At 32.2% G+C, this 13110-nt stretch overlaps 1 protein-coding gene across 1 annotated transcript; it reads right to left on the bottom strand.

Moving 5' to 3' along the window:
• Nucleotides 1-7140: 7140 nt before the first annotated feature.
• Nucleotides 7141-9796, bottom strand: LOC121265306. Its single transcript, XM_041168880.1, has 5 exons — nt 9136-9796; nt 8709-9038; nt 8242-8596; nt 7796-7918; nt 7141-7707 (listed from the first exon to the last, which is right to left on the bottom strand). Exons 1-5 carry the CDS (start codon nt 9478-9480, stop codon nt 7592-7594), a joined length of 1269 nt encoding a protein of 422 aa, XP_041024814.1. The 5' UTR covers nt 9481-9796; the 3' UTR covers nt 7141-7591.
• Between the last annotated feature and the right edge of the window lie 3314 nt (nt 9797-13110).

The raw sequence follows: 13110 nt of genomic DNA, 5'->3' as shown, positions 1-13110 counted from the left end.
TGGGGAACCGTTGCCTGTCATGAAAAGCACATGTTTATTCAAGCTGATATGGTACAAGACAACCAAATTGCAATGATATATTACCTGCAAATTATAAAACACAACTCATATTTCAAATTCGGCCTCCCAACTTCTCAAATAGCCCGCTTTCCATAAACATAATAAAGCCACTCCAACAGCATGACACACCATGTCAATTGCAAAAAGTCGACTCACTAGGCCGTAAATCAAATGCCTATACGAGCTTATTTATACTTTCAGTTACAACATTCAAGAAAGCACGGAGTACAATCAAGCAGAACCAGAGCACAGCAAGCAAAAGACTAACCTGATCACCATCTCAAGGCCTCGAATCACCCATCATCGGAGCTTTCATCAAACTTCCCGGCACAATCAAATCTACCTCCTATTATAACGATCATGTCTTTCGTTTTCCTAGCTTTTCTCGGTAACCCAACAGAAGTAAGAGTTGTCAGCGAAAATGTTTCATTTCGGAAAAGAATCGAAAAGATAACTACCTGAAATTCGGACCTGGAGGACGAGTCAGGACCAATCGACCCAAGTTTCGTTGACTTCCGAAGCTCAATATCCATTAGCGTCGGTTTCTTTATGGACCATCCATCACAGTTGATTTTAATGATACGCTCTTGTGCCGTATCGATGACCCCGTGGTGGGTCGCGCACTGAATTCGTTCCATGTTGGAGCCACGTGGAGCCGGCTTGTACCTACATCCGAATTCGTTAATTCTTAATCGTCGTTTGAATTTAAAAATGAATTAAGATGAGTTGTGAATAATAATAAGATGAGTTATAAATAGTAATAAGATTTATGAATTAAAATTGATAAATAATAATAAATAATAGTGAGATAAGTTAAGATGAATCGAAAACTTAGATCCATAATTCACTATAATTACCACTCCAAAATCAGTGTTATTATATATCTTGAATTTATTTTCGTTTTACGCAATTCATAAGACAATGAATCAAGCAAAAACTTATGAATATACCAATTATAATAAAATATATCACATAGCCAATATGGGCTCCCAGGCAGTCAAGATATGGTTTTTTTAAGTTTTTTTACTCATCATTATTTGGGACAGTGAAAATGTGATTGTTGTGAATGAATATTGAGTTATTGACACATGAGATGGAAAAAAATATTGAAAGCCGAACAATTATACAATAAAAAATTTGATGTACAGTTATTTTTACTTATTCGTTATACACTCTATTGATGTGATTGTCCAAAATAATTATTTTATATGCAGCATAACTCTTATACAGTATATTTTTATGCAACTTGTTGAGATTATTTAGCTACCATGTTTGCATAAGCAATTACTATAATTGGCTAAAATAGTTTGGAAATATTCAAATATCTAAAAGAGCCAATTATATCAAAGTGATTTGTTTCTACGCTAATCAATCATATTTATATTGCGTGTTTGCATATTCACTATACATTTTTAATGGGGTGAATGAACAAAAACCGACCACAAAATTCTTAAATAACTTAATTAACCCTTATCTTATCATGTCAAGTCTATTTTATTTTAATGTACTCTTTAGTTGGTATGCATATGCATAAAGTGAATTGATGATAGAATCTGTATCGACAACACGAAAATTATTAGTAAAAAAAAAAAAAAAAAAAAAAAAAAAGGAGAACATACACTTTTTATCCTTTTGCACTTTTATTAAACTCAAACCATGAAAACTAACACATTCAACTTTTCAAATAAAAAATAAATAAAATAGCATCCCCTCCAATTTCAACTATTAGGATAACTGAAAAATAGATAACATGATATTATTTTAATGATCGAGTTTTAACAAAATGTACACATTGAAACTTTTTAGGACTTATTTATTTTTAGAGATGAGATTAAAATTAAAAAATTAAATAAAATATTGTTAGAATATATTTTTTAATATTATTTTTATTTTGAGATTTGAAAAAATTGAATTATTTATTTTATTTTATGTGAAGATTTAAAAAAATTGTAATGATGAGATGAAATAAGATAAGATATTTCTTGAAAATAAACCAGACCTTAGTCTTATAAAATTAAATGACAGTGTGTGATAGTTGGTGGACTTTCTAGATACCCAAACGATACTTACCATTCTTATGTTTTAAAACCGAGAAATAATAGTCATAATAATAAATGTAAATATCGTATAATTATTTTAAAAAATTAAATAAATATAAAATTTATATAAAAAAAAATTAATTTTTTAATAATAAATTTTATTTAGTTATAATACAGGCTGTATATAATAACCTCTTGAACCATCTCGGCAAAAGAACCAATCAAATCAATGTGCCTTCTAGTACAACTCAAGTCTCAGGTTCAGTAAAAGAACCAACTTTTACGGCCTCCACCATTAATGCAACGATGCAGACGTGTGAAAAAAAGAATACTTATCAACAGATCACAGAGAGAAAGAGAGAGAAGCGTGTAGAAAGCAGTACTCTTCAAAATTCAAACATAGGCACTGTTCAAATGGAGTAAATGATTTCTCATCATTATTTACTTCTTTGAGAATATCACACTTTTTATCATTTATTTATTTAATCTGAATTGCCATTAGAATTTAGGTATTATAACGTTTCCGCGTACAACTTGGCAGAAATCGAAAGGAGTGGGGAGCAAAGCAATTATAGAGTAGAAAAACTCGATTATACTGTTCAAATCATACCGCTCGATTTGACTATTCGGATATTTTTGTTTTACCAAATAATAAAGAAAATAATTTTAAATATATTAAAAAATATATATATATAAATAAATAAATTTACAACTAACGTGCTACTTAGACGGTAAAGTTAAGATTTCATTTGAATTATTAATTTATCTTAATTCATCTCAATTTATTATTATAATTTTTTAAATTTTAATATAAAATATAATAAATAATTCAATTTTTTTAAATTTTAAAATAATAATAATATTAAAAAATAATATTTTATCATCTCAATTCAACTCACTTCAACGTTTAAACGCAGTCTAACACTACTCTATCTTAGCTTTGCTCACCTAACCTCACATCCCCCGACCTAATGCCTCATGAATACCTCACTTTCTTTGCTTTCCATGATAAAATTTTAGGTTTAGGTCTTTGATTTTCTGGTAAGATATTAGAGTTGGAACTGGCCAGTTTTTTCCTGACCGGCTAATGTGTTTCTAGATCATAAATAAATCTGAAGTACAAGGAGAAGAGAGAGAGAGTCCATAAATGATTTTATATTTGAAATAGAGAATTATTTCTTATTTTGTCATTTTCAATCGCATAAAATAATATAATATATTTCAAATAATTTTGTATATTTACTAATGCAAAATGATAGGATCCCGCTGGAGTTCTATTTTTTTTTTATTTAGTAATTAAGAAAATATTGTTTAATAATATTGTGAATTTTTTTCTTTTTTAAAATATTTAAAAGTATTAAACAAATGTTGTGAAAAAAAAAAACTTAAATTTTTTTCACATATTATTTTAACACTTTAATATTTTTAAAAAGAAGAAAATTTACAATATTATTAAATAACATTTTTTTAATCATTAAGAAGAAGAAGAAGAAGAAAAAGGTAGTGATAAGGTTACTACCATCTACTATCAAGTTTATTTAATTTTTTTATCATTTTCTTTTAAGTATTTTTTTTAATATTCTTAATCACTAAAAAAATTAAAAATATATATATAACTTTACTAATACTCACTTCCCTAATTATTAAGTAAAATAAAAAATTAAAAAAAAATCAAATACAAATTGAGTAATAATAGAGTAATAATCCTATCATTATTCCCCAAGCAATTGTTCTCTATTAATTAAAAGAATAACCGATCAGAGGTGGCTGACAAAATCTACTGATAGAACAATACAAGTTGATACATTCAATCCCTCGAAGCCATGATTACAATGATTCTAATAAACAGAGTCGACAGAAATGAAGATCACCCATAACTGCAAAGATCAAATGGAAGTGTCAAGCTTTAAAATAGAGGTCAGATAGGCATATATTTGAATCGCACAGGATATATATACGATAATAGAGGTCAGATAGGCATATCTGTCAACATTAAGCTATATATATATACATATATGATATCTATCAGACAAGCATGAGCTTGTATATTACTCGTATTCTGTGGACCCACGAAGAAGGGGCTTATTCTGCTAATTAATTTACAGGGTAAATACTTTTTTTGTGAATTGAGGTTGGGAAAAGTATCGATAGTCCAAAATGGGCAACGGAGTGTAGGATATGGATGCTGGTAGTGGGGAATTAGAAGTCTGTCAATCAGTATCAAACATGGAATGATTTCTTCGTCGTGTGCGTTCTGTTCTACAAATATCTCTTTTTGTACTTCCAACCTTAAATTATTCTAGGTTTTTTAACAGTTTTAGAATCTTTTATATGACATGTAGTATGGTTCCTGGGTCTTTTATCACATCGTAAGAAAATGACCAAAAATCGTAAATCCACCATTTTAATGTAAAGAAAGCAACAGTAGTACATTAGGAAGAGAAGATGGTGAGCGGGATTACATGTTAACCACAGCCATTTGCTAAGCTCAGATCGTGAAAAAACAAAACAGAGCATTTTCTGTCTTGCGCTTGATATTTTTTTATTCAAGGGAAAAAGATAACAAAATATGAAGAGAAATGATAAAACACCTGCTACTTCACTATTTGTCTACCATCTTCGAATCAAATAATATTTTTTAAAATATATTTTTTAATTATGATTTTGATTTGATGTATTTAAATTATAAAAAAAAAAATATTTTAGTGGTGTTGGTCATTGTATCATTGCTTAAAGAATAAATTTTCACAACCTCTTCACACTTCACACTATATTTTTTTCAATTTTTATTATTTTTTTATTTTATCAAATATTTATTATATGAATAATAAATAGAAAATTTGAAATAATTTAAAAAAATATTAAAAAAAATATTAAAAATTTTAAAAATTTTAAAAAACATAGAGTATAGAATACGGCGGAAGTTGTGTACCAAAACTCACGAGAGAGGCTTCTGCATGACCAAGTCAAAACATAGACACAGAATCACCGAAAACACGTCGTGCACGTCCAACACCACTAAAGGATACATCAACCGACGTGCAAAGCGCAGTTCCCTAAGGGGCCCCATCCCCCAAAAACGACGTGTGCGCGTGGAGGGCACCATGTGATTTGAAGTTTCCAGACTTGGCCGAGCAAAGTGTTTCCCCGGCAAACGAAGCGACGTGGCGTATTTACCGATGAATTATAAAAGGAAAAGCACGCTGGGAAGGACCATGCGCAGGGAGTGAGTGAGTGATACGAGTTCCAATAGATAATACGAGGTTGGAATTGATATTTTTCTTGTCCTAAACAAAATAATTGATCTATTTGCCCTTTCAAACCAATCTTCAAACACCATCCATATTTCTCTATCTACAAAGATAATTTTGAAAGTATGACATAGTACCGCCCGCAAATCCCTACTATCCTTGTGACATAGTTGTAGAGTGTGAAATCATTTTGAAAAAAAAAACTCTTATTAATTTAATTTTTTCAACAAGATTACATGATATTAATGCACTTCATGAGTTCAATAATTTTTTAATGCAAATAAATATAAATCGTATATAAAATAATTAATTTTTTAATAACAAACCTTATTATTTTCTCAAAGAGAGCACGAATAAAGTAATTTACCGAAGAGAACATAAATAAGACTAATTTAGGAAGTAATGGTAAAAATCCATGTCCAACAATATTAGAATAAAATTATTATCTTTTATTTTATAGGCATTAAAATAAGATTATTTGGTGCTTAGAGCATTGGTATTGAATTAGCCAAATACCTTTTTATCTTCAAATTTAACAAATATTATTTATATTTACTCCATATTAAATTAGCTAAATTATTTTCATCTTAAAAATAAAAATGAATATAATTATTGGAGGTTATTAAAGACTATAAAAATAAAATATAAATTAATTAAAAATATATAAATAAGAAAAAATAATAATAATTTATTATTATAGAGAGTATGATGACTAATCCAATATAAACTTTAAGTTTCGAACTATTAATTAAAAGTAAAAAAATTATATATTAGTCAAAATTTAAAATTTAAATAATAGGATGGCTAATCGAATGCGCTTAAACCAATAAAACAGAACCGCGGTCAGCGAGAATCCAGCAGACCTCGGGGAGAAATGTAAAGGCTTCTGCCTAGTGCTGACAGATTCTTCTGGTGGATGAGCATACTCTCAATTAAATGTTAAATTTATTGAATATTTAATTATTAAAAAAATATATAATTAGTTAAATTCTAAATAACTAATAAGTTCTAAAAAATTTTCTAAATTTAGAAATTACTGTACATATCGATATATTAATTTAATTATATATAATAAATAATGATAACTATCCTATTATTACTTATTTATTATTTTTTTTATATTTAAATTTTTTTAATTTTTTCTTAATTATTAAAAATGTTAAAATACACTAATATAATAAATTAATAATAATAAAATAATACTACCCTATATAATAGATAAAATAATAAAATATAATTAAATTAAATTAATTAATAATTATAAAAATTAAATATTTTTAAAATTATTAATTATTTATTATCATATAATGAATAAATAGATAATACAATATATATGAATAATCAAAATTTAATTTTTCTTGAATTCTTCAAAAATATCCCTACTTTGGAAATAGTCATCCCCGCTTATTTTTCAACACATATCATTACTTTTAACATTAACATTAGCAAATCCAATGACGCCTCGAACCATGCACACCCTCCATTGCTTAATAAATTATGAAAAGAATGAACGCTTTTGCTACATCAAAATTGGTCAACAACACGAGGAAGAACAAAACCCGAGAGAATGGCAACCTTCTTCAGAAAACTCTAATTCCCTATCAAATTCGTTTCCTTGTCCCATAGACCACAATGCAGAACTGGCTTAAGAAAAAACACACAATTTATTTGGTTAGGACGGCAAAAGAAGTCTCTGTTATTTTACTGGATGGCGGCAATATTGTTGGGTAGACAGGTTGGGATTCAATTTTCAGGGACAACTTGCTACAGAGCACCTAAATAATGCCATATAATAGAAAAGAGAAGGATTGTAATTAAACACCAAACAAAACATGGTACAACCCCCCATCCAAAGGCAGGGTTATTAACACCCCTACCCCCCAAAATCCATGATTTTTCAATGAATCCCTCACAAACTTATTTCCCCAAAAATACAAAATGACTCCTATAATCCACCACCAAAAGAACAAAAGCTTTAGAGCATTCGCTCACTTTCCTGCAAAGCAAGACACTTATTACCTCTAAACCTAAACCAAAAAACCCTATTCTTCCTGTTCTTCATCATCACCATTTCTTGCCCTTTCTTCTTTCTGGACCTGTGTCTTAATGCAACTATCCCTATAGCAAAAAAAAAAAAAAAAGTACTAAAAGGCTTCCAATTTCTTTCATGTTTCTTTTCCTAAAACATCCCCAAGAAAAAAAAAAACGCCGAAATTAAGGGGACCCAGATGCGAAAGGAGATCAATAGGTCCACTCCTGAGGTAACCGGATCTCATGATTCAGAGCTTCTGGCTGCGGCCGGAGATTTCGCTTCTGATGAGAAAAGACGCTGTTGCTTCTAAGCCTTAGTGCAGCATCTACAACACGAAGGAAAAATAGTGAGCAAAAACCAATTCCAAATTGTTTGTACAAGAGCGAAACAGCTTGACAAGGAAGCAACTGTACCACCGTCTGGAGTAATAGTCCCACTAAACCGAGGATGGAGCTGGGGCTGCGAGCCCAACATATCTTCCAAGTTCAGGTTCAGAGCCTGCACCACTCTTGCCGGAACTAAGACAGTGGAACACCCTGTATAATTTGAGGGAAAATAATCAGAACATGGTTACAGAGGTATATATCTGACCAGATCTGATGAATAGTACACAGCTTAATAATAAACTAGCAAATTTCTAGCCCACAAACAGCACCCAAGTAATAACTGGTAAACAAGATTGAGTGAGTTCTAAACAAATGAGCCAGACAGAGACTTCCGAAACTGACATAATAGTATAAAAATAATGGAGATTAAACTATCAATAACGAAAATACTGAATAAGTCCTTCCAATAGTACGGAATATAGTTTAGTATCGAACCAACGGAGTTAGAATCGAATGATCAAGAGAGAGTGGACCTGGATTTCGGCGTGTATCAGATGGACAATCAACGCGGCGAGGCAGGAACACACCGGTACCGGCGCATTCCTTTTTACCGCCAGGAGTTCCAAGAAATACAGCTCTCATGCCAGAGTTATTTTGCTGACGCTGCTGCTGGTGCTTTTGCTGAGCCGGCTGCAGGGGGGGCCATGCAGAAACTGACAAACCTAGAGGACGACCGTTTCGGCCCCCAACGTACTCGCTGTTTCTGCCCCGGTTCAGGACCGTTTGCTGGGTCTGCCGCTGTTGGTATCGTGCAGTCGCTTTCAATTGTGCATCCCAGGCCGCCGAACCATGTTGCTTCAACATTTGTTGCTCTCTGAACTGCTGAAACTGTCGGAAGTAATATTAGATCCCATCAACAATTGACAGATTTGTAAGCTTTTAAGTTCTGAATAATCAATTCTCCCGTAATGCCAAGAAAGCACAGTAAATAAAAGCTTACTTGACTGGCTTGCATTTGCAACTGCTGGTGGGAAAGCGACTGGTGAGGAAAAATTCCAACATCAGCGTTGGAGTCGTTCTTCACGGAGATGGCGTCTGTAGAGGGCTTTCTTAGGGGACCCAAGAGACCTCTGCCATAGTTAAGTCCGTAAATCTCTTCGTCCATTCTCATCCTAGCAACCTCCCCTGCAGCAGCGTAAAGCAGATCCCAAGTAGCAGGCTGGGAAGAGACCTGAGAAGCACAGTTCGGGCTTCCATGGCTCGAGCCCTGTTTGCAACCACATCCGCTCCCAACCGCGCACAGGGTCGACTGTGGCGAACCGACCCAAGCCTGCAAAGTAAGAAGCAAACACAACAAATTATAAATCACCAAAAAAGAAGGGAAAAGTGTCGAGTGGGAAAAAAGGCACACGAACTATCGATCAAACCTTCGGATTCTCAGAGGGAAAAGGAGAGCCTGACTTCCTGATATCGTCCGCCAGGGTCGAGTGTGCCAACTGGCGGGTCAGCCCAGCGACGTAGTCCTCCTCGTCGCTCTCCGTCTCACTCGAACTGACAACGGACTCAACCGGAGAACCGATATCCGACGAAGTGCCAAAAGAGCCAAACCCGTAGGGGAACTCGAAGTGGAACAAAGACCTCGTCGCCTCAGTGTCGGAGCTGAACCCATTACCTTCGCTCTTGCAGTTATTATTCTTGTCAGTGGCCAAGTCGTCTTCGGTGAGAAACTCAGGTGGTAGCCAAAACTCGGCGTCGTCCAAACTCGCAGACATCCTGAAAATCCTTTCAGACAAAAAAAGGAAAGAAAGAACACAACCACTGAGACGCAACACAGAGGACTGGGGCTTTTGATGGCCTCAGTGATGGGAAGGAAGGGGGTTCGCTTCTGAGTTAAGATTTAATAATCACAAACCCAGGTGGGAGGTTTGCTGGATTTGCAGACTCAGGGCCCAGCCAAATCAAAAAAGCAGCGAGAGAAACAGAAAGAGAAAGAGTAAAGAGAAAGCGAAAGCTAGACGGAGAGAAGGGAAGGGAAGAAACTGCAACTGGGGTTCTGGCATAGCCTCGAGGTCCCTTTTAAAAGAGTCCCAGGCTCCACAGCACAGTGACGAGGCTCTGCTTGCTTGTTTCCTTTTCTTTATTGCGAGAGGGGAAAAAAATAGTTGTACGCGCTGAACAAGAAAGTGGGAGACACGCTCCGACTCCACAGGATGGGAGTGAGGCGGTGGAGGGCCCATATGAGAACAGGGGTAGGACGGGTCATTGGAAGTGGCATGTGACCCGCCAACTGAAGGTCCACGTTATACAAAAGGATAGTGCTAGCTGGCCACGGTTAATCTGCTTAGTTTTTTTTTTTTTTTTTTTTCATTGTTTTCAACATTATAAAATACAAATTTTATAATCACTTTTTTAATTATTAAGTAAAAAAATAAAAATAATTCAGTGATAGTTTTGAGAGAGACAACTAATATTTTCCTATACAAAAATAGTGGGCATTTTACTTGCGTGGGGGCATATGACCCTGTTTTGTAGGACGTGGGGTAGTCACCATTCCCACTCCCCTTCCCACTTCACTTTATGGTTATGGTTTGCTACTTTCCTCACCGGTTATAAGGCTTTTTTTGTGTATTTTTTCAAAGTTTTTTATTTGTCATCCCACATATTATATATTACATTTATTTTATTTAATTTTATTTCTTTTAGATTATATATTTAATAAGAAAATTAAAATTAAAATTAAAAAATTATGACGTGTGATAAAAAAATAATAAATAAAATTTTTTATATTTTAAACGTACAGCATTTGCAGAGAAACTGACATTTGTCCTTGTTTTGCACTCCACTTGGCAATTTCAGGACTTTCGCCGCTCGCAGAAATAGTTAAGTTAGGACTCGTTTGTTTGTTAGATGAGATGAGACGAGATGAGTTGAAATTAAAATTAAAAAGTTAAATAAAATATTATTAAAATATATTTTTTAATATTATTTTTATTTTAGAATTTAAAAAAGTTAAATTATTTATTTTATTTTATATTAAAAATTAAAAAAATTGTAATGATGAGATGAAATGAGATGAGATATTTTTTAAAGACAAACAAGACCTTAGCTTTTTCGAATGAAAAATGATTTATATACTACACTTTTCAGATTATTTTAAACAATTATATTTTAAACTAGTAATATTTTTATAAAATAACTTACACAAATATTTGTAACACCATTACTATTGTCTTCAGATTTTTATTTTATTTAGGTAAACTTTCAAATATTATAAAGATGGACTTTCAAATATCATATTTACTTAATAATTATATCACTATGAAATTCGTTTGCAACGAAACAATAAAATTCAATATATTCCCCCCATTTTATAAACAATGCATTTATAAAATGAATGGATAAAGATAGAATGGTAAGAAATATGAAGGAATTTTAAGAGAATAGTCAAAAACTCTTATTCTATTCTCACATATTCCTCCCAATTTGGAGTGAATGAAAAACCTTTATTCATTTCATTCTCTTTAATGTAAGAGAATATAGTAATAAGAGATTTTTATTCTATTTACACTTAATTAAACAAAAATTAATATTTATAATTTTAAAATGTACAAATATAATGCATTCTCTTCAAAAAAAAATTGAATAAATCTAAGATCTACATAAAAAAATATTTTTTAATAATATACTTCACTTTTTTCAAATAAATTATGCTGAGACTTAGAGTGTGTATGGATGTTGAAGTGAGTTGAGTTGAGTTGAGTTGTGATGATAAAATATTATTAGAATATTATTTTTTAATATTATTATTATTTTAAAATTTAAAAAAGTTGAATTGTTTATTATATTTTGTATTGGAATTTGAAAAAATTATAATGATGAGTTGAGATGAGTTGAGGTGATTTTGGTAACCAAACGAAGCCTTATTCATTTTAAAACTATATATAATATTACTTTACTTCAAAGCCAAAATCCGCGTACAAAAAGGGGTTACAACTTACACTCTTTGGAGAATATGTTCACAACCGAGCATCGCCATCCGTTTGGACATTTTTCTCAGAGTTTGGCATACAATTGGCAGCGATTCTCGTGAAGTTACACTCACACACTAACCCCCACATGCAGAATCGTTTTTATTTAATATTTCAATCATTGTTGTTTTTATCTTCAACACCTTTGAAGTAAAAACTCACTATTACTTGGCGGAAAGTTTATTATTGAGAGTCTCTTAAATTAATAAATTACCCACGACAATAAAGTGCCAATATAAAATTGTTTTATTATTATTGTTAATGCTTAAAAATAGCACAACCATTCTAAAGGAGAGAAAGATTCATTCCCGGCCCCGCTAAGGTTGTTCGGGTCTCGATCGATGTTGTGTGGGCCCTCAGCAGTGATCTAGTGCAGCTATACAGTGTCTGTGCATGCATCCATGACGATGAACAGTAAATAAAGGCAGAAAAAGTAAAGAGAATAAGACAAATAGATTTACGTCGTTTGATACTAAACTTATGTCCATAGGGTTTGGGGAGGGGAGAATCTACTATAATATGCTTGTTAACAATCTCTCACGGTCTCTCATCCTCACTGTACAATGAAGATCTGAGTTCTATCCTCTGGTTTTCCTTATCTCGCTGAAATCTCTGTGATGAAGTTGAAAAATGTGAATTTTGTGTAAAAATTTAAAAAAGTTATAATAATGAGATGAGTTGAGGTGAGTTTTCAATCCAAACCGAGGCTCAGGGAAACCTGGCCAAAAGTCCTTATGTGCCCTTGCCTTTTATCTCCTGCCCCATTTTGCTTTGTGTCACTTCCATTTACTTTATGTCACACCACCCCTCATTTATGTCTAATCCCCTCTTTTCCTCATGAACCTTTCATAGCATTTTGTTTCCTCATTCCCTCTCTTTGTTCTTTCTTGATGAGTTCTACCTGTGAGGTCGGATCTAGAAAATACCATGGGTCTATAATACTTTATTCCTTACAATTATGATCTTGGTTTTTGTACCAATAAATATTGATCTAGTGGTTCAAAGTTGGAATGGGAAAGAAGTTCAAAAAAATAGAAGAACAAAAATAGAAATGTCGAGAACCAATTCAATGTGGCTTATATTAAAATGGGTAATGCTAACTAATTGATGAATCGATGAAATTTGGCCGATAAGTATAAATGCACTTTCTTTTTTTATTATTATTTTCCCTTTTATTTTAATTATTTTTTACATATCTTTGAATATTTTTTTTTAAAAAAAATATCAATTCACTAATAATCACTTCCTTAATCTTTAAGTAAGAAAAAATAAAATTAAAAATTGTTTAATTCTGATAAATTCACAAGTGACTACAAAACGGGTGCCTCATCAACTCTATCTTCGGTTAGAATAACGTTATACACTATATTCTTA

The sequence above is a fragment of the Juglans microcarpa x Juglans regia genome, chromosome 5D (assembly GCF_004785595.1).
Source record: "Juglans microcarpa x Juglans regia isolate MS1-56 chromosome 5D, Jm3101_v1.0, whole genome shotgun sequence".
In the NCBI taxonomy this organism is placed as follows: Eukaryota; Viridiplantae; Streptophyta; class Magnoliopsida; order Fagales; family Juglandaceae; genus Juglans; species Juglans microcarpa x Juglans regia.
Note: the sequence above shows the minus strand (reverse complement) of the source record. Positions and strands in the feature narration are given on the sequence as shown.

Excerpts from the sequence above, each read along its gene's own strand:
- LOC121265306 (XM_041168880.1), bottom strand. The coding sequence starts at position 9,480 with ATGTCTGCGAGTTTGGACGACGCCGAGTTTTGGCTACCACCTGAGTTT. Across the intron at positions 8,597-8,708 it reads TGCAAATGCAAGCCAGTCAA|TTTCAGCAGTTCAGAGAGCA; the intron begins GTAAGCTTTTAT and ends TACTTCCGACAG. Across the intron at positions 7,919-8,241 it reads TGATACACGCCGAAATCCAG|GGTGTTCCACTGTCTTAGTT; the intron begins GTCCACTCTCTC and ends CAAATTATACAG.